The following is a 22,277-nucleotide window of genomic DNA, read 5'->3' as shown; positions in this document are numbered from 1 at the left end:
TCTGGAGAGAACACATTCCTGTCGGTAACAAAGAGAGTTCTCTCTCTCTCTCTCTGTCTCTCTCTGTCTCTCTCTCTCTCTCTCTCGTTCTTGCTCTCTGTCTCCGTGTGTGTGTGTGTGTGTGTGTGTGTGTGTGTGTTCTGGACAGGGTTTCTGTGAGTGCCTTGGCTGTCTTGGAACTCCCTCTGAAGACCAGGCTGGCTTCGAATTCACAGAAATCCACCTGCCTTTCCCTCTGAAGTGCTTAAAGTGATTAAAGCTGTGCTCCACAACACCTGGATAGATAGTTGGTTTTTTTGTTTGGTTGGTTGGTTGGTTTTTTGGTTTTTCGAGACAGGGTTTCTCTGTATAGCCCTGGCTGTCCTGGAACTCACTTTGTAGACCAGGCTGGCCTCGAACTCAGAAATCCGCCTGCCTCTGCCTCCCGAGTTCTGGGATTAAAGGCGTGCGCCACCACGCCCGGCTTTAGATAGTAGTCTTAATCAACATAATAAAATTACCATCAAAGAACCACTGAGTCCAACCACAGCAAAATACAAATGCTTTGAAAGGCACAAAGAGAACATTTACTAAGATGTGTCATATGTGGGCTATAAAATATATCTTAATAAAATTTGAGAAAGCAGGGGCTGGTGAGATGGCTCAGCAGTTAAGAGCACTGACTGCTCTTCCAGAGGTCCTGAGTTCAAATCCCAGAAACCACATGGTGGCTTACAACCACCCATAATGAGATCTGAAGACAGCTACAGTGTACTTACATATAATAAATAAATAAAATCTTTAAAAAACATTTTGAGAAAGCAGCCGAAATTATGTGAAATCTATGTTCATACTCCAAAAACATAATCTAAACCATAAATAGAGAGTCGGTAATTTGGAAGTATTTAGAAACTCTACAACATAGTTTTAAATAACCTATGGGTCACACAAGTCTCAAGAGAAATTAAAATGTTTTAACTAACTGAAAATAAAAGGTACAGCACATCAGCAGTGTGCTGGAGCTGAATTTTAGAGAGATAATTATAGGATTAAATGTCTATACAACAAAAGAAGAAAGATTTGAGGGGAACAAATTAAAGGTCCAGCATAACAACCTGGAGAGGGCAAGGAAATCAAACCTAAAGCAAACAGCAGAAAGAAAAGACTGAAAAGGAAATTTTAAGAAATCACTGGGAACAAAAAGAGAGAGACAAACCCCTTATACTTTGAGCTGAGGCTGTAGCCCAGTGGTAGAGCTCTTGCCTACCAAACCCAAGACCCTGGGTTCGATCCCCAGTTTGGAAGGAAGGAAAGAAGGAAGGAAGGAAGGAAGGAAGGAAGGAAGGAAGGAAGGAAGGAAGGAAGGAAGGAAAAGAGAAAGGAGAAATCACTGAAACTGAAAGCAATAGAAAACATGTGGACAGACTTTGAGATCCTTGTGCCTGCAGCTACCATCATGGAAGCTATCAACTGCCACCACAGCTGCACTTTGGGCCAAGTCTCTTCTCTGTCTTTGTTTCTACATACAGGAGTCACCCAGAGCCAGTGACCTGCTGTTCCTGTGATTAGCCAGCCCCAAAGCAGCTGCAGTGATTCCTCTATCCCAATGATGCTTGGTGACTTCCTCTTCTATCTCTCTCCCCAAATCCACTTAAGCTAATATTTCTGCCATAATTTTGCTGCCACAGGATCAATCCTATCCTATTGGCTCATTTTCTAGATGCCTAATTCACTTACCCTCATAGATACTGCCAGCCTAGCTGCTGCCTCCATGGGTGCTCTGGTCCAGAGAGCCAGCGCAACCCTGCACCTGTGCCTTCAAACATCCACAAAGTACAGAAGGATCCAAGCCCAATAATCCATGTAGCCAAGGCTGACTTCTGCAGGCAGAGTACTGCATAATGCCAGCCCTGGCCTACACAGCTGCACACATGTCAATACCTCTAACTCAGCCCCAAAGCTGATCAAACCTATGCATACCCTCTTTCTTGCCACCTCTACTTCTATAACACAACAAATAACTGAAGATAGTCATGAAATGTGTGTGAACACAGAGGAACCCACTTGTGAGGATACAGAGAAAGCAACCATTTGCAAACCAGAGAGAGCCCCCGGAATAAAGTAAACCAGGGGGCAGTGGTGGTTCATGCCTTTAATCCTAGAGCTTGGGAGGTAGAAACAGGCAGATCTCTTGTGAGCTCAAGACCAGCCTGGTATATATAGTTCCAGGACAGCCAGAGCTCCATAGTGAGACCCTGTCTCAAACAACAACAACAACAACAACAAACCACTCACACACAACAAGAGGACTCACTGGACAAAGGTGCTTGCTGCCAAGCTTGATGATCTTAGTTTGGCCCCTAGAAAGGAGAGACAAACTCCTACAAGTCACTCCCTGATCTCCACAAGCACACTGTTGTGCACTTAAGCACACACACGCACACGCTCACACACACACGGGCACACACACACACAGAGGTGGGGGGTATAATTTTCAAAACCAGAAATGATCTTCCATTTCCATATTCAACAGGGAAATGAAAATCTAAAGAAGGATGAAATGCCATTGTATACATGATGCAATAAGGACTAATACAGGATACCTAACACAATGAATAAGCAGACAACAGCAACTGTTGATGATAAAACTGGAACATTGGCATCTTTGGACACAGCTGTTAGACAGGTGCAATTATGGAGAAAAGATTGCTTGCTTTGCTTCTTAGAGAAAAATGCATAGGTTTTCTATGAGACCTGACAAATTTTTCCTGTGTGTAACTTGTAAGAAACTTGCAAATACACGCTCATAAGTGCTTATATGGAACACTAAAAGCTGCATTATTCCCAGTAGTTGTATTGTTCCTGTTCTTATTCATAATAGAAGAAACCAGATGCAACCTAATAGTCACCAATTGAGGAATGCAAACAAAATATGGGTTATTCATAACCATAATTTTATTCAGCCATTCAAAGAACAACATGCTAGCAAATTTTTGAATCTTAAAAGCATGTGTCACACAAAACAAGCCCAACAGAAATACTTCATCCTGTGTGTCATTCTATTTCTATAAACTGTCCAGGACACACAAATCCACTGAAACACAGTGTAGTAGATTTCTGGTTCCCAGCAGCTGACAGGAGAGGTGGAGGGGGCATGGGCATTAATGGGGTAATAATCATGTTGTGGCATTAGAGAGTGTTATGGTTTCAAACATTTGTGATTATACTAAACAATATTAGATTGTTTGCTCTAAAATAAAATGATATTATCTGTTTAAAAAATCAGTCACATGTGAGGAGCAGGTGTGGCAGCAGTCCCAAGATGGCGCCCAGGACTGCAGCCAAGTCTTATGATTTGCACCTGACTTCCTCATACACCAGAAAATAAGCCATGACCATCATGAGAACTGCACAGGTGCACCATGATGCAGGATCGGACCATATGGCGAGTGATGATTCTGGCCAATGGACTGCTGTTACGTAGACTGGGCTGATGGGGCGTGGTTGAGGGGTTATATAAGGGATTGCGATTGGGGGCAGATATATACACAAGAGACTATTCTCAGAGGGAGATTCATGCATGCATGTTGAAAGGTTCCTGAATAATCCACTTTGAGAAGAACGTAGTGTCGTTTCTTTCTGCTGGTCGGAATCGGAGGTGACAGTCACAGATTTCTATTTTAGGGAATTAGAAAACAAATCAAACCCATAATTTTTGGACAGACATGGTTGTGCATGACTTTAATCCCAGCACTCAGAAGATAGAAGCACGTAGATCTCTGAGTTGAAAAGACTGCGTTACACAGTGAGTTTCGGGTCAGTCAGGGCTATGTAGTGAGATAATATTGATCATAGTCACCCCATTGCTCTCTGTACCAATGAACCCCTTCTTCCCAACAAACCTCTCCTCTCCTTTTGTCTGTGTGTGTGTGTGTACACGTGTGTAACCTGCTGCTTTTAATTGGACTGCTTACATGAATGTGGGTGGGGCTTATTTACTTGAGCAAGGAAAACTTACCTGAGGATTCTAAGCCCCCTTCCTCACCGGGATTTCTTTCTTTTTTTTTTTTTTTTAAGATTTATGCCGGGCGTGGTGGCGCACGCCTTTAATCCCAGCACTCGGGAGGCAGAGGCAGGCGGATTTCTGAGTTCGAGACCAGCCTGGTCTACAAAGTGAGTTCCAGGACAGCCAAGGCTACACAGAGAAACCCTGTCTCGAAAAACCAAAAAAAAAAAAAAAAAAAAAAAAAAGATTTATTTATTTTTATTATATATAAGTACACTGTAACTGTCTTCAGACACTCCAGAAGAGGGAGTCAGATCTCATTACGGATGGTTGTGAGCCACCATGTGGTTGCTGGAATTTGAACTTTGGACCTTCGGAAGAGCAGTCGGGTGCTCTTACCCACTGAGCCATCTCACCAGCCCTCACCGGGATTTCTTATTGCCTCATCTACCCCAGACTTGGGTATGAAGAAGCCAGAACCACAGCAATAGTAGTTGAGACAGATATAAATTTAGTCCCAGCTCTGCTCTTTCTAGCCAAAGAACTAGAAAAGGAAAACTGGAAACAGCTAACTGGAAACCCTTTAGATGGTCAAATGACCTATATAGTAAGTGTTAACACCACATGAAAGAACTCTAGTTCTGCCTTCATCTTCACAGCAAGGCCAAACTTGTTGCTTTGTCTTCCATACTTCTGAAGTTGCAAAACAACAACACACCAGTGAAAAAGTAGGCCAAACACACACCCAGGAATCTTCAGAGTTAGTGCAAATGACATAAGCCCAAATACTTACCTCATCCAGCAGTACCAAGTACCCCTGTTTGAGTGTTAATCAAGTCAATGGGGAAAGTGGACTTTCTCTTCCAACAGAAAGATACAGCAGCTCACCTTTCCCTAAGGGAGCAAAGCCAGCAGACTTCAGTCAAAAGAGAAAGCTGAAAGAGAATCCAGGCTCTCATAAGGTAATATGAGGATCCCCACAATTACTTGAAAACAACTCATTAAACTGGGTATGTTGCTACAGGATTTGAATCTCAACATTCTGAAGGTAGAGACATGTGGATATCTGCAAGCCCTAGGCCAGCCTGGTTCACACAGTAAGTTCTAGGCCAGCCAGAGCTACATAGACAGACTCTGTCTCAAGAAAGAGAAAAAAAGCCAGACATGGTGGAGTGCGCCTTTAATCCCAGCACTCAGGAGGCAGAGGCAGGCAGATTTCTGAGTTCGAGTTCAGCCTGGTCTACAAAGTGAGTTCCAGGACAGCCAGGGCTATACAGAGAAACCCAGTCTCGAAAAACCAAAAAAAGAAAGAAAGGGAAAAAGAAAAGAGAAAAAGGAGGTAGAGGAGGAGCATCAAATTAGGACAAATGAATCCACACCACACTACATAATAATTTCATTTTCAAATATTAACAAAGAAAAATATTTAATGCATCCAATGAATAAACAAAATATCACTGACAACTCAAAAGCAAGAGATTGTTCTTTAACTAAACATCTGGACACATGAAGCAAATGGCATGGTCTTTTTCAAGTGCTGAAACTATTGTCAGTCCAGAATTAAACACCCAGTAAAAAGACATTTCAGGGGGCTGATGAGATGGCTCAGCCGATAAGAGCACTGACTGCTCTTCCGAAGTCCTGAGTTCAAATCCCAGTAACTACATGGTGGCTCACAACCATCTGTAGTAAGATATGACACCCTCTTTTGGTGTTTGTAAAGACAGCTGCAGTATAGTTACATAAAATAATAAATAAAATCTTTAAAAAAAAGAAAAGACATTTCAGGAACGAAAGTAAGATCAACATTTTGTCAGACCAGGAAAAGTAAGGTAATTTATTGCTAACGACCCTGAAGAACAAGTACAAGGGTTGGGGAAGGAGTGGCACAGTGTCTGGGCACCCCTCCCAGTGTGTGCACTTCTCCTAGGGTTTGCACTTCTCCCAAGGTGTGCAGGGCCCTGGTTTCCATCCTCAGCATGGTAAAACACAGAGAGAGGGGGGGGGGAGGGGAGGGGAGGGGAGGGGAGGGGAGGGGAGGGGAGGGGAGGGGAGAGGAGAGGAGAGGAGAGGAGAGGAGAGGAGAGGAGAGGAGAGGAGAGGAGAGAAGAGAAGAGAAGAGAAGAGAAGAGAAGAGAAGAGAAGAGAAGAGAAGAGAAGAGAAGAGAAGAGATGGAGCAAAGACTAAATAGGAAAGACAAATCTCTTACAGGAACAGTAAACAAAATTGTTAATAAACACCTCGTTCATATTTATAAATGATGGTGGCAATTGACTTGTTATAATAAATCATTTAAAAGACAGAGAAGCTATGATCAAAAAATAAATAAATAACCAGAGAATAACTCATGAGAATGTCAACTGATAGAGCCAGTGTGGAAAAAATCCTTCAACAGCTTTATTACGTTTAACACAATCTTTGTAAAAACAAATCCTTTTACTTTATCATTAATTGTGTGTGTGCAGATGTGTACAGGTGCCAGCAGAGGCTAGAGGCATGTAATTTGCTGAAGTTGAGGTTACAGGCTGTGTACTGCCCAAATAATGGGTGTTGGGAACCAAATTCAGATCTTATGCAAGAGCAGTACGTGCTCGTAACCTCTGAGCCATCTCTCCAGCCCCAAAGTTCAACACAGTCTTAAGCTGATGGCTCAGAATTCCACTTATACACATCTATTCAAGAAAACAATTAGCCGGGCGTGGTGGCGCACGCCTTTAATCCCAGCACTCGGGAGGCAGAGGCAGGTGGATTTCTGAGTTCGAGGCCAGCCTGGTCTACAAAGTGAGTGCCAGGACATCCAGGGCTACACAGAGAAACCCTGTCTCGAAAAACCAAAAAAAAAAAAAAAAAAAGAAAAAAATTAAATCATGTTTTACAGAGACATATGAATGTCCACAACAGTATTTTCATAATATATAAATGATGAAAGGAATCCAAATGTCATTACCAGGTGAGTGGATAAGAAAAATATTATTTACTGCAACAATAAAATACTATTTATCCATTAAAAGAAATGAAGCTCCAAAAAATGACACAATATGAAGAACCTAGAGGACACACTAAGCAAAAGGTGTCAGAAGCAATGTATTTTATAATATACTTTATTTGAAAATCCCTGCTAAAGAAATACTAACTCACAACACAGACTAATTGTTGCATAGGATCAGGGATGAGAATTGGGGCAGGGGCTATTGAAAAATGAGGCAATGGAAATATTCTAAAATTAGTTTCTGATGATGACTGCACCATTCTGTAAATTGACTAATATCACTAACATGCATACTTTAACAAATAAACAACGCTATCTTTTAAAGCCCTCTCAGACCATTAAACCTGAGACTTTGTGCCTCAGTCAGCCATCTATTAGCTGAGACAATGACCCTCATGACCTTCTTAGCACATTAGGCAAACAAAACCTTTTTCCACCTGCTTTCCTCTCTATCCACTCCCCAATTTACTATCCTGAAAGCGAACTTATCATTTAAAAATCATCACGCTTCATGTAGTCACTGACAGTGGATACACAAAACGTGTTTTTCTGTGCTTTCCCAATCTAAGACTCCTCCTGCCGTTCAGTGCAACTGATTACCTTTGTAACCACATATGCTTCTTCAGCACAGTGTACATGCAGGGAAACAGATGAGCTGATCTGACTGTGCTTGCACACTTGGCCAAGTGTAGCACGCCTCTAAGCTACTTTGTCCTTTTGACTTCTGACTAAATGTCAGCGGCCTCTTTCCAAATTATTTAGTTTGTTTTACTTTGTTTGAGATAGTGTCTCAGTGTCCCACACTGACCTGCTTACTATATAGCCAAGGATCAACTTGAACTTCTGATCTTCCTGCCTCCTCCTCCCTGCTTCTGGGATTACAAATGTGCACCACCATTCCCAGTTTATGCTGTGCTGGAGATTAGAACTAAGGATTTCCTACGTGATAAGCAAGCACTCTACCAACTGAACTACATTTCGGGACTCTCTACTTTGCAGCATATAGTAGCATTTCCCCTCTCCCTCTTTTCCATCTTCCTTTCATCTCTCCTAGCCACTATCTCCTACTTTTACAATAGTTCCAATGACTTTTTGCATTCATCACAAAGTCCATATCTTACTCCTTTCCCTTTCTGTCAAAAATTCCTTCCTAGACTAATTTTGAGTGATAAAAGCAGAAGCTAGTAATTAAGCATTAAAAAAAGGCAGTAATTAGCCAAATACTACTATTCCCTCTAAATATTGATATACTGAACTCTTTCTTTATACATAAGATATTTGGGGAATATTTTCCTCCTTGGGTCTAAGGTCATTCACTCTTGCTGTTGATATATGTTTCAAAGTACCAGGAAAGCCAACAATTATTATGGAATATTTTAAGGTTCTATCTTTTATCCTAATCTCTAGCTAAAGAAAAGCTCTTTATACAACAAAATGCTACATTTGTTCTTTATAGAAAATGTTACAGCTTACTTTTCAATTCCAAAATAGCCAATTGTTTAAATTTTCTGATATTCAACTCTTCCTCTTTTTTTAATGATTTTTTTTAACTTCATGTATATCTGTACATCGGTGTTTTGTCTACAGGTATGCCTATGTAAGGGTATCAGATCCCTGGAGAAACTGGAGTTACAGACACTTGTGAGCAGGCATGTGGGTGCTGGGAATTGAACCAGGCCCTCTGGAAAAGCCAGTGTTTCTGATGAGTCATCTCTCCAGCCCATCAGTTCTTCATCTATAAAAGACATATAAAGATGCCTACCTCACAAGAGTGTTTGAATTACATGAGCTATGGTATTTGAAAGAATACAGCTTGGAGTCTATAGAATGGGTGATGTTAATTAATGTGTCTCTAAACTGGCATACCGTCTGCTGCACACTCTACAGCTCCTCTTCTCCAACCCCAGTCTCTCTCTCTCTCTCTCTCTCTCTCTCTCTCTCTCTCTCTCTCTCTCTCTCTCCCTCCCCAGAAGGGTTTCTCTTTTTCTCTTTGTAACCCTAGCTGTCCTAGAATGAGCTCTGTAAGCTAGGCTCAAAAGATTCTCCTGCTTCTGCCTCCCAAGTGCTGGGTTCAGAGGTATGTGCCACTATGCCAGCTTCAAAACACCCATTGCAAACCTGTGTATCCTTATTTATAAGAACCAACCAAAATGCACCACTTCGCCCATTCTTTTCAATCAACTTTAGGCACCATGGCTGTTTGGCTAAAAGAACAGAGCTTTGGGAGTCAGACGAGACTCTGGATTTAAAAGCTCATTGTCACCGGACGTGGTGACGCGCGCCTTTAATCCCAGGCAGAGGCAGGAGGATTTCTGAGTTCAAGTCCAGCCTGGTCTACAGAGTGAGTTCCAGGACAGACATGGGCTATACAGAGAAACCCTGTCTCAACCACCACTCCCTAAAAGAAAACCTCATTGTCATTTATTAGTTCCATGTCTTTGGACAAATTATTTATTCTCTTTGTATATAGATTGCCCTTGTGTGATATGAGACTCAATGTGATACACCCCTCATAGGGTTGTGGGGAGATTAAATGAGTTAAGTACACAGAGCACTTAGCACAGTCTGTGATGCTTACTTAGCAAGTCCGCAAAGTACCATTCAACATAAGAAATTAATAGAAAGTTTCCTCCTTTGAAAAATGTTTACCCTTTTCTCAGAATTGAACAATCTCTGCGTAAGGGAATGACATATGCGTACCTTGAGATATTTTGGGCAATGTCCTAAACTCGCTTTTATAGAAATTGCTTTCCCTCAACTGTCTGCATAGAGGCAAATATATCCCGCATTAATTAACAGACACTAAAACGAGAACGTATGTCCCCTGTGTACATGAGACTGACGTCCGAAACGCAGTATGAAGATCAGCACCCGCAGACCGGACCTCGAGAATTCCCTGGAGTTCACCTCTACCGGCCCCCTCCCCTTGGAGGCGCGCAAGCGTACACCGAATTTACTCCCTGGTCCCTCATGCCCCCGCCTCCAACCCCCGCGCCATCTACCCAACACGCAGGCGCGTCTCCTCAAGCGCTTTCCCCGCCCCCTCCTCTTTCTCTTCAGTCCGTTCCCCCTCCTCTCCCAGCAGCTCCGCAGGTTCAAACTCTTCTCCGGGAGAGTGGCGGCGATCGCGCGGTCACGTGATGAGCATCCTGCTGCCCAACATGGCGGAGTTCGACACCATCTCGGAATTGGAGGAAGAAGAAGAGGCAGCAACATCGTCGTCGTCTCCGTCGTCGTCTCCATCGTCGTCGTCGTCGTCGTCCGTATCTGGGCCCGATGAGGACGAGGAAGATGAGGAGGAGGAAGAAGAGGAGGATGAAGAGGAGGAGGACGAGGAAGAAGAGGAGGAGGAGGTGCCGCCCCCGCCTCGGGTAGTGAGCGAGGAGCATCTGCGGAGATATGCCCCAGACCCTGTGTTGGTGCGCGGCGCCGGCCACATCACTGTGTAAGCGATTGGGGTCGGGGGCTTGCAGAGGCTGAGATTTGACGAGAAACCGAATGAGAAGGGCATTGAGGGGCCTGTGGAGTGGGGGGAGGGCTGACTAAAGCGTACTCTTAGCAAAGGGCACCTGGTCAAAATGGCAAAACCGCAGGTTGAATAGGTGTCGTATAAAAGAAGGGGGTGGGGGATAACGCTGCATCGATCCTGAGGAAAGAGTGAGCGTAGGACATGGAGTTGCAGGGTAGGGAGCCAGAGAGACTAGAGTAGGGGCAATCTGCTCGTTCGTGCGCTGGCAAGTGAATAGTCTCTAAACTGCAGGATGTAATAGGCTTCTCTGCTGCCAAGATTGATGGCTAGTGGAAAACGGCGACTGCTGTGGCAGGTGACAAGATCTAGGTTTGGGTTCTTCAAAAACAAAACAAAACAAAAAAATGTGATGCATTTTGTGAATAATATAAGTATTCATCCACCCACATAATTTGTCCATCCATTCTTCCTACCTAATGAATGAATATCGTCATCCTTTCTCTGTTGAACGCACTACTCTGACGTTCCTTTAATATCACATCCTTAGAGTTTCCGATTAATAGGAACCTACGCAAAGTAGAAAGAGCAATGGATACAGAGTGAGAGATCTTGGTTGCTAAATCTAAGTTTCCCTTCTTACTGGCACTGTGACCTTGGTCAGTTGATTCTTACTTCCAGGCCTTGGGTTCCTCATCTCCAAAATGAAGGGTTCTGAGTGCATGGTTTCTAACTCCCTTTGGCTCTGAAATAATCTAAGATGTCTACAGGGAATCGTGTATGTCCAGACATTAAATATACAAATATTAAGTATATTAAGTATATAGAAATAGCCCTTAATTAATTGAGTTTAATTTCTTTAAAACTCAACCCAGATGGCTTCTTTTACATTGAATCCTATATCATATTTAAGAAAATAAAGTGTGCAAGGACTTCTTATCATCTTTGTTGCACAGTAAGAAAAAAAATTGATCACTGGGCTTTGAAGAGTGCTTCCTCATTTTTATTGCTTGGATTGCACATACTTGAGATTTTGAATATGGTGTCGTGTTCATGCTCTTGACTGTGGTGTCTTTTACTGCATTTTCAAACTACATTTGCTCCTTCCTATCAAGTCACACTATCTTTAATTTTTATCATGGCTCACATAGTCCCTTTGACTCAATTGAGTGCTAGTACGAAATCATTGTGTACGTTTTCTTTTAATTTTTAACATGTTAACTATTTTGACTGTAATACACCTTTTAAATCATTGAATGTGTGTATTACCAAATGTTTGTCAATTGTGGAAGGCTTTGGAGGTGACTTTTGGGCCTTGTTTTTTATTAGGTAATTTGAAGACAATCTTAGTCCAAGAGTTTTGCAGATAACCTGTAATGTTCAGGTGCCAACTTCCTGCAGCGTTTTCCTTGCATTCCTTTTGTCACTAGGGAGACCATTATTCAAACTAATTATGATTCTGGTATCCAGTCTTCCCTTTTTGTTCTGTTCTCTTCTTTTTCATTCCATGAAACTCTAAAATACCATCATGCCCACCACACTTGCTGTCGCATTTTCCAGACTTCTTTTATGCAGAGAATTTTCCATGACTAGACAGAGAAAAGGTATGTTCTATCCTGACCCATAATTTTATCTTCCAACTCCCCCCATTATTTTCTACAATTCAAGCAATGATTACATAGCAAGGAAGCATAATTTAAGTTCTCTAAAACTTCCTTGTGGCTCCATTTTATTCTCTATACAATCAGTTTCCTTTTTCCCATTTAAAACAGAGCAGTGAGGTTTGCTGTGGCTAGCCTCTTATAGGTATAATTTTCTGCTATCACCACACACACACACACACACACACACACACAGAGAGAGAGTTTTAAGATTCTGGAGTTAGTTGTACATTGTTTAGCTTTATTGTACACATTTTCTCATTTAGGAAGAACATTTAATGCTAAATATCTAACATTTTAAGAAGAAGATTAAATGTTTAGAAGCCAGACATGGTGAAGCCTGTGATACCATCATTTGGTAGATTAAAACAGGGAGAGTGTCATGAGTTCAAGGCCAACCTGGAACACATGAGTTCCAGGCCAGCATGGGAAACAGAGTGAGACCCTGTTGTTAATAAAATGTTTGTTGGGTATCAGAAACTTGAACTATAATAACAGAACATCCCATCTGTCAAATGAAGCAAAATCCTTAACAAATAATCTTAAACTAATACATCTAAAATACCAATTTTTGTTCCATTTTTTTTCTGGCATAGGCATGTGTTGATTACCCTAAACTATATGTTATATTGGTTTTCTTTGGTTTTGTGGTGATGAAACTCAAACTACAGCATTGTGCATCCAGGCAAGTGCTGTATCTCTGAGCTACAACCCTGGCCCTGTACCAATGTGAGTGAACTATTTCTTCTCCTCCTGTATACTGGCCTTTTTCTATCCTCTGTTCAGTCTTCATCTATAGAAGATTTGCTTCTATTCAACGTTTAAAAATTGAGGTGTCGCCATCAACTGGATTTTTTTTTAAAGAGGGAAGTATTTTGTACCTTTTTACCATGATTAGGAGATAAATATTTAAGATAATATGTTTAACCTGATTGTAACTCAGTGTATCTTACACTCAACATTTTTTTTTGTTTGTTTTATTTTGTTTTGTTTTTGAGACAGGGTTTCTCTGTGTAGCCCTGGCTGTCCTGGAACTCACTTTGTAGACCAGGCTGGCCTCTAACTCAGAAATCCACCTGCCCCTGCCGCCCGAGTGCTGGGATTAAAGGCGTGCGCCCCCACGCCCGGCTGACATTCCTGACATCCCCCCCCCCAATGGGTTGTATTTCTAGTTGCCACATTTATAGTGGTAACACCAAAATGCTACTCTCCCAGGGTAATATTTGAAATCTTTGAGTCATTTTGACTCTTCTCCTTGAATTGCCCTATGTCCAGTTTTCCCAGAATTGTATCATCATATATTTGGAAATTTGTTAAGATTTTTCATTTTCTCTATTCCTATTTGGCAATACTCTTGCTTGAGTTGCCATCCCCTTCTTGAATTATAGGCATAGTCTGCTGCCTCACCCCGCTTCATTGTGTATGCTTGTGCCAAACTAATTTTCTTAAAATTCCATTTAATCGTGTCATGTACAGCTACAAATCTGCATTGGCTCTTTATTAGATCTGAGTTTTCCCAACATTGCAATTCAAGGAGTTCCTTACCTAAAACTAATCTCTTCTCTTCTGCTTTTCATACCCTTCTCTTCTAGCCTCCACCCAAGGTCTTTGTTCCGTGTTAGCCCCTGGCTCCAATAGTGCCTCACTTTGATTCTCCTTAGAATCTAGTCTAGATTGTCCTGTAACTATATTCAATCCTTCTATGACAAAAACCTTCTGATACCCACATCCCTTTTAGCTGCTATCTAATCTCTCTTCACCAAATTTCTTTAAAGTACATACATATGCCATAGTTACTTCCTCTCGGCTGGGTTCTGCCACCTTAACTGTGAAGAATCTGGCCCCAATCGAGATCACTATGATCAGACATTGGTAGTGTGTATAGTTTTATAATAGAGTGCTTGCCCAGTGTATATTTTTCATTCACAGTCTTCTTCCTTTCTTGCTTCTTAAATACCAGTGGTCTTCAGGATTTTGTGCTTAGCCCTCTACTTTTACTGTCTACACATCTTAAATGGTCTCTTCTTGCTTCTTGTGATCTAGTAATCCAGTGTTTCCAGATGTGTATCACTGTACCAGACACTATTGAGGCTTTTACCTGGACTACTTCACTCTCATGTGCCTTTTTGTTCTTTATTCTCCATTTCAGTTGAGTGTATCTCTTTTTTTTTTTTTTTTTTTTTTGGTTTTTCGAGACAGGGTTTCTCTGTGTAGCCTTGGCTGTCCTGGAACTCACTTTGTAGACCAGGCTGGCCTCGAACTCAGAAATCCGCCTGCCTCTGCCTCCCGAGTGCTGGGATTAAAGGCGTGCGCCACCACGCCCGGCTTTGAGTGTATCTCTTATTACCTCCCTTTTCTTCTCATGTTTGCCAAAGTGAAGCATCAAAAAATGATTGATATAGGACTTAGATTTGCTTGTTTTCCTCTCGAGTGCCACTTCTCCGATTCAGGCCTCTTTTTCTACCCTAACTAGTTGTCTTATCTCTATCCTTGTCACGCTAACATCTGTCCTTCAGCCTGTTGCTTGATTAAAATACCAGAAGTACAGATCTAAATGAACTGCTGTCCTGCTTAAGCTTAGTCTAGTTTTTCCTTCATTGTCAGGATAGAGTCCAAGCTCTGGAACATGGCATCCAAAACTGGATCTAACCTGTCTCTGTCATCTTCTTCTATTTCCTTTGTTGCTTGGATGCTACATATCATAACCTGCTGTATCCTTTTTTTGAAGATTTATTTATTTATTATGAGTACACTGTAGCTGTCTTCAGACACACCAGAAGAGGACATCGAACCCCATTACAGATGGTTGTGAGCCACCATGCAGTTGCTGGGAATTGAACTCAGGACCTCTGGAAGAGCAGTTAGTGCTCTTAACCACTGAGCCATGTCACCAACCCAGCCTGCTGTTTTTTATCTTATGTCTGTTCAAGCTAGTGCCTCCAATCCACACCTCCCCTTACCTTAATTATCCAAATGTCACCATTTTCTGTCAGTCTTCTTTGCCATCACTAAATTGTAAGCTACAACAGCAAGAACAATCTTTCATTCCCTATGAATCTTCAGTGCCTATCATAGTCCCTGTTTAAGTACATTCAATGAATATTAGTTCATTTTAGTGCTAGCCTATGTCTGTTGTTGTCAGATTTATTACAAGCCCTCAACAAATGCTAGTTTGTTGAATCATGCTATGAAGAGGACTTCACATAGCTGTGATGCTATCAGAATCCTAGTGAGGAGGGAGCCTCACATCACCATCCCTCTATAAAGCTTTGTTAAGCTTTCCTGTGGGCCAGAGAACTCCAGTTTACTTGTATCATCTTCATGTTTTTGGCTTTCTAGCTATTTTAACAAAATATGAATTTTAACATGAAATTAATTACACTCTCTAAAACAGATGGTTAAATTTACAAACAGTACCTTTCTAAACAAATTTAGAGACACTTCTCAGATTAGAGAATGGCATACCTTTTTGTTACCTATCATTGAAAGATTACAGTGACATACTGATAGTCTAAAAGTGAAACTGTGATGTGGTGGGGCATCCCTTTGATCATAGCACAGGCTGTTAGAGTCCAGCCTGGTCTATATAGTGAGACCCTGTCTAAAAAAAAAAAAAAAATTACTAAATTAACCTCTACGGGTTTGATACTATAGAAACCAAATGATGAATGTCACTTGCAAGTATGAAATGTTTCAAAAATGCTGTTTTTGTGACTTATACTTTTCTTTTTTAGGATAAATATCGGGGCATGGTGTATTGAAATACAGAAAACATACATCTGATCAGATTTTTTCCCCTTGTGTTTTTAAATATGACCATACTTATTACTTAAAATGTGCATATGTCTGCCCTTGCTAGAGTACCTGTATAGAGAATTTAGTTGAGATAATTGCTGAATTACTGTTTTTTAGGAAGCCTCATTAGATATAGAACCAAAACAGATGGTTAAATTTACAAATAGCAGGTTTCTAAACAAATTTAGAGACACTTCTCGGATTAGAGAATGACTTACCATTTTGTTACCTGTCATTGAGAGGCTACAGTGACATACTAATAGATAACTTTATGGACTCAGAGAGAGGCCCTGATTAGTATGAGCAAGGCCCCAGCTCAGTCCCCAACACTGAAAACAGTCAGGTAACTATTTTACAAGGCTTTAAGCCATTGTGTAGTCTGATAAGAAAGATTAAGGAAATCTAAGTAGAATCTAAAAACAAAACTGAAAAACCCCTGTATTATAGGGTATAATTTTCCTTTTCCTAAGTACAGTAGAGTTCACTACATGTAGTTTAGAATCAGTATTATGAAGTATATAGTTTTCTAGCAAAATTGTGGTTCTTGTTACAAGACTTTATATGTACTGACTCCTAACCTGAGCACATGAACATTCATTTATGCAAGATTTAAATGATTGAAAATAGTCTTCACAAGCATGGAAAGCCAGGGTTATAGAGAGGCAGGATAGGATGAATCCTTCTTTGCCTCCATTTCCTATCATCCAAAGAATTGTTTCAAGAAATTAAAAGGCATTGAAAACACTTAAAGAGAATTCAATCTTTGACAACCACCAGCTTGGTCAACTTCAAACACATAATAGACTCTATATTTAATAACATCAATAAAATGACTTTATGAATAGTTCCCAAGTGCCTCTTTGTCTAATGCTGAAGACTGCCGCATCGTGGCTAAGAGTAATGAATAGATGCATTTGTGCAATTTCTGTGTAACCGTAGTTCTTAACTTCATAGTTCGCGTATGAAACAGAGAAAACGTATTCATTCACCAGCAGCTATTTTAATATTATATTTGTAGCTAAGTGAAAGCCTCAGAATTAAGGTTATTTGAAGTAAGCACCCTTTTTATGTGCTCAATGTTAACAAAAAAAAAAAAAGAAAGAAAGAAAGAAAGAAAGAAAGAAAGAAAGAAAGAAAGAAAGAAAGAAAAAAGCCGGGCGTGGTGGCGAATGCCTTTAATCCCAGCACTCGGGAGGCAGAGGCAGGCGGATTTCTGAGTTCGAGGCCAGCCTGGTCTACAGAGTGAGTTCCAGGACAGCCAAGGCTATACACAGAGAAACCCTGTCTCGAAAAGCCAAAAAAAAAAGAAAAAAGAAAGAAAGAAAAAGAAATCCCTGGTAAGTGAGAAGAGGATAGCTATTCCTTGTTAGCCAAAATTATGAGAGTAACAGGTCTGGTTTGCTTTTCAGTGTGCTTTGTTGATTGTTTTTTTTTTAAAGATTTATTTATATATTATATATAAATACACTGCAGCTGTCTTCAGACACCCCAGAAGGGAGCATCAGATCTTATTACAAATGGGTGTGAGCTACCACGTGGTTGCTGGGATTTGAACTCAGGACCTTTGGAAGAGCAGTCAGTGCTCTTAACCACTGAGCCATCTCTCCAACCCCCTGTTGTTTGATTTTTAAGATGAATTCTTAATATATTGTCCAGGTCGACCTTGAACTCACTATGTAGCCCAGGTTCACTATCTCTCACTATCTCTTGCCTAATCCTGGGATGATAGACATGTGCTACTCTGCCATCTTCTTTATATGTTATGGTATAGATAAACAGTTCACACTATACTTACAGGTTTTGCACAAATCCAACCATTTGCAGATCAAAAATATCTGAAACAAATCACCATCTACATTGATCAGGCGTAGACTTTCTCTTAGCATTATTCTATAAACAACACAACATAGGAATGATTTGCATAGCAGCTGTTTTAGCTATTACTAGGATAATTTAAAGAATACAGAAGGATGTATATGGGTTATATGCAAATACTATGCCATTTTAATATAAGGAACTAGGGGCTGCAGAGATGGCTCAGCAGTTAAGAGCACTTGTTGCTCTTACAGAGGACTTTCCCCTAGTACTATAGAGTTTACTACCTATATTTCAGAAAGTAGGGATTCAGAATGAAGTTCACATCCAGCTCCCGGTACTCAAGTGAATGCTCATGACCATCAGTAACTCTAGCTCTAGGAGGTCTGATCCACTTCTCTGACCTCCAAGGTCATTAGGGATACACATGGCACACATCATACATGCAGGCAAAATATACATATAATAAAATCAAATAAATATAAAAATTTAAATAAAAAATAACGTAAGAGACTTGAATATCCAGGGATTTTGATATCCAATGTCTGGCTCAGAGCCCATCTTCCACAGACACAGATATCTATATGTTTGTCATAAAAGAGGGTTTGTTTGTTTGTTTTGTTTTGTTTTTTATGAGTACACGACAGGGTTTCTCTGTGTAGCCCTGGCTGTCCTGGAACTCACTCTGTAGACCAGGCTGGCCTCAAACTCAGAAATCTGCCTGCCTCTGCCTCCCAAGTGCTGGGATTAAAGGCGTGTGCCATCACGCCCAGCTTTTACTTTTTTTTTTTTTAGGAGGTTTTTAAGAAGTAAAAATAAGCTGGTAAGAGTGACGTACACCTTTAATCCCAGCACTTTTGTTCGTGTGTGTGTCTGTGTGTGTGTGTAAACCTTGGAATTATACTTTGATGAGTGTGACCAGGTATTCTTCAGACAATTAAAAGATCTTTTTAAATACTTTTCATTTGCCCCACTGTTCTGAGAAAAGAGATGACCTACCTCTAAGATTTTTTCACCCAGTGTGTTTGTTCACTATAATATGTAATAAAGTCAAAAGGAATTTTATCATCCTTTGCTCATCTGCTAATTGAGTAGGAATAGCTGAGGTCACTTTGTGAATGTCAAACAATTCCATATCAGAATACGTAAGAATCTTACGTCAGTGATGATAGGTAAGCAAAGACCAAAGTAAACTAGCACTGAGAACGCCATGAAAGGAAAGCAGTAGCAGGGGAAAGACACCATTAACTCCAAGCTTCCAGGCTACACACTATGCTAAGTGACTATATTACTTCAAACTATATTACTTCAACAGCCTCCAAGAAAAAAGATGTTCAAAGCACATGCTTTTAATCCTAGCACTCAAAAACATTTTAAAAATGAATTAACTAAAATAATTTGCCTAAAGTCAAGTTCCCATTTACTTAAGAAGTAGTGAAAACTACAAATTAATAATAGTTACTATTCTTTTTAATATAAATAAAAATGAATCCTCTTCTAAAATATAAAAGTATATTAAACATGGAAAAGGAGCTGGGCATGGTTGCGCACACCTTTATTCCCAGCACTTGGGGGGCAGAGGCAGGCGGATTTGTGAGTTTGAGGCCAGCCTGGTCTATAAAGTGAGTTCCAGGACAGCCAGGGCTATACAGAGAAACCCTGTCTCAAAAAAACCAAAACCAAAACCAAAAACAAAAAAAAAGAAAAGAAAAAGGAAGTATAGTTTTACTTTCTGTAGTTTTTGTTTAGTTTTGGTTTTTGTTGGTTTGTTGTTTGAGACAGGGTTTCTCTGCAACCCTGGCTGATCTAGAACTCCTTCTGTAGACCAGGCTGGCCTCGAACTCAAAGAGATCCACCTGCCTCTGCCTCCCAAGTCTTGGGATTAAACACCGAGCGCACCATCACAGCCCAGCTTTTTTGTTTGTTTGGTTTTGGTTTTTAGTCTTTCAAGGCAGGGTTTCTCTGTGTCACGCTGGCCATCCAGGAACTCACTCTGTAGACCAGGCTGGCCTTGATCTCAGAGATCTGCCTGTAAAGTTTTATTCAGAACATATCTGTATGTTTGTTTGTTTGTTTGTTTGAGACAGGGTTTCTCTGTGTATCCCTGGCTGTCCTGGAACTCACTTTGTAGACCAGGCTGGCCTCGAACTCAGAAATCCACCTGCCTCTGCCTCCCAAGTGCTGGGATTAAAGGCATGTGCCACCACGCCCGGCTCAGAACATATCTGTTGGATTTAATGGATTTTTAAAAATGTAATGTTATTTTTAGGGCTTGCATATGCATTTTTAATCCATTGTTTGGTTTTAACTGGCACATACATCATAAAGTTGTGAATATTCAGGACACAATTGTTTGAGTCTGAAGACCAAAAGAAAACCTCATGGGTTTTATAGCTTACTGTGAGAAAGGGTTAAATATGCCGAATAGAATAGATATTGTTCTGTCTTTGTTTTTAAGGTTTGGATTGAGCAACAAGTTTGATACCGAATTTCCGTCAGTTCTGACAGGGAAGGTAAGTGGGCTTGCTTTGAATTTTCCAATTCTAATGCACTGTGTTATGGTTTATTCAATGTTATGACAAATGCTTTGACTCACTGGTAATGAAGCCAAATAACAGGCGGCCTCCCTGCTTGGAAGCTGTGTGCAGTGACTAAATGGTGTTTCCATGACTACCAGCCTCTGGCCAGCTATTTCGTCTGTTCTTCCTTAATGTCAGCCATTGTTTATTTACCTGCTCAGCTTTTCCAGTGTTGCCTTTTTTGCCCAGTGCAGGTAGCTGTAATTGTTTTCATTTAGATCGATAATTTCCAATCTTTCATTGCCAAAGCTATCTTTTTAACTGAGTCACTATTATTTTTTAAAAGTGTTATATGGTATGCATCATTTTTTACAAATAAGAAGCATCATATTTTTGGTTAAATGTTTTTCTTCCTTTTAGCTTGAGTTTCTAAAATTGGATTCACACCAATAAGTAACTACCCTTCTGTTTCTGGGCTTCCCTATAATCAGTTGTATAGAGAAGCATTCATGCTCAAATTTCAGACTTCCCAGGACTCAGACATAAGTCTAGGTTAATGTACTGTGTGATGATTATAAATAATATTGTATTATATGCTGAAAATTCACCAAATGAACAGATTTCAGGTTCTCTAAAAGAAATGATAAATAACTATGTAAGGAGATATGTTAACTTGCTTGACTATAGTAATTATTTCACTAGGCATGCATATGTATATTAAAATATCACATTGAGCTATTGCAATGGCATAGGTCTGTAAACCCAGCACTAGCATTCAAAAGGATCATGGGTTCCAGACTAGCCTGGGTTACATAGTTAGAACTTGTCTCAAAATATAAACAAACAGCCGGGCAGTGGTGGCACATGCCTTTAATCCCAGCACTCGGGAGGCAGAAGCAGGCTGATTTCTGAGTTCAAGGCCAGCCTGGTGTACAAAGTGAGTTCCAGGACAGCCAGGGCTATACAGAGAAACCCTGTCTCGAAAAAACAAAAATAACAACAATAACAACAAAAAACATCTCCAATAGAGAATTTATTTTCATTAATGCTACTGCATGTTTTGACTGGGGAATTATATGCAGCTTGAATACTCACTTAATTGTTTTTACGTATTTAAAATTATAGCTTTAGAAAATGAATATCTGCTAAACAGTCAGCAAATACCCAGGCATACACATTAGCCACTTTTTAATTAGTCATTTTTTGTGCTGAAGTAATCTTTCGAATATTTTTTCACACCTCTTCATTCCTTTCCAACTTTTCTGCAACTAAAAATTCCATTGACACAAAAGATACTAGGATGTTTTTAAATTGGAGTTGTAAGAATGGTAAGCTGTTTTTGATTACCATTCATACAACCTAGATGATCTGGATGGAAGCTGTTCTTGACAATATCCCTCCCTCCTCCTCTTCCTCCTTCTCCTCTTCCTCCATTTAAATCTGCACTCTTTTCTTTTTTGGAAACAGAGTTTTGTTATGTACTCCAAGCTGGCCTCGAACTCATTTTGTAATGCAAGCTGGTCTCAAACTTTTGGCAGTCCTCCTGCCTCAGCTCTCTAATTGTTCTGATTACAAGCATGAGTCACCATGCCTGGCTAAAACATGTATTCTCTTCAGGCGATTAGTTGTTTGTTTATTTGTTTGTTTTGAGTGGGTGGGGCGTTTCGAGACAGGGTTTCTCTGTATAGCCCTGGCTGTCCTGGAACTCACTTTGTAGACCAGGCTGGCCTCAAACTCAGAAATCCGCCTGCCTCTGCCTCCCGAGTGCTGGGATTAAAGACGTGCCCCACCACGCCTGGCTAGGTGATTAGTTTTATAGTCCATATACATTCAGGTATGTGTGGTTTGTACTATATGCATTTTCTCATGTATTAGGTAATGCAGAAATGATAGTGCAATATTTTCTTAAAATGTGGTCGACAATGAGACAAGCACTAAAACTGATTCTGAGCATCCGGTATCTGTTTTGTTGTTGGGGATCAAGCCCAGTGCTGTGCTCACACTAAGCATGTACCGTACCGCTGGGCTTTATTTCTATTTCCTGAA

The 22,277-nt window shown here is 40.5% G+C and overlaps 1 protein-coding gene across 1 annotated transcript in view; it reads left to right on the top strand.

The window, feature by feature from the left end:
- The first annotated feature begins 9,966 nt into the window (after nt 1-9,966).
- Nucleotides 9,967-22,277, top strand: part of Chic1 (cysteine rich hydrophobic domain 1) — a 36,716-nt gene continuing 24,405 nt past the window's right edge. Inside the window, exons 1-2 of the mRNA XM_021153826.3 lie at nt 9,967-10,420; nt 20,171-20,225. Of these exons, the coding sequence (XP_021009485.1) occupies nt 10,116-10,420; nt 20,171-20,225 (360 nt within the window). The 5' untranslated portion in view covers nt 9,967-10,115. The remainder of the gene's footprint in view (nt 10,421-20,170; nt 20,226-22,277) is intronic.

This window comes from Mus caroli, unplaced genomic scaffold, assembly GCF_978045245.1.
Source record: "Mus caroli unplaced genomic scaffold, Mus_caroli_1 scaffold_5, whole genome shotgun sequence".
In the NCBI taxonomy this organism is placed as follows: domain Eukaryota; kingdom Metazoa; phylum Chordata; class Mammalia; order Rodentia; family Muridae; genus Mus; species Mus caroli.
This window is presented reverse-complemented; position numbering and strand designations above follow the sequence as displayed.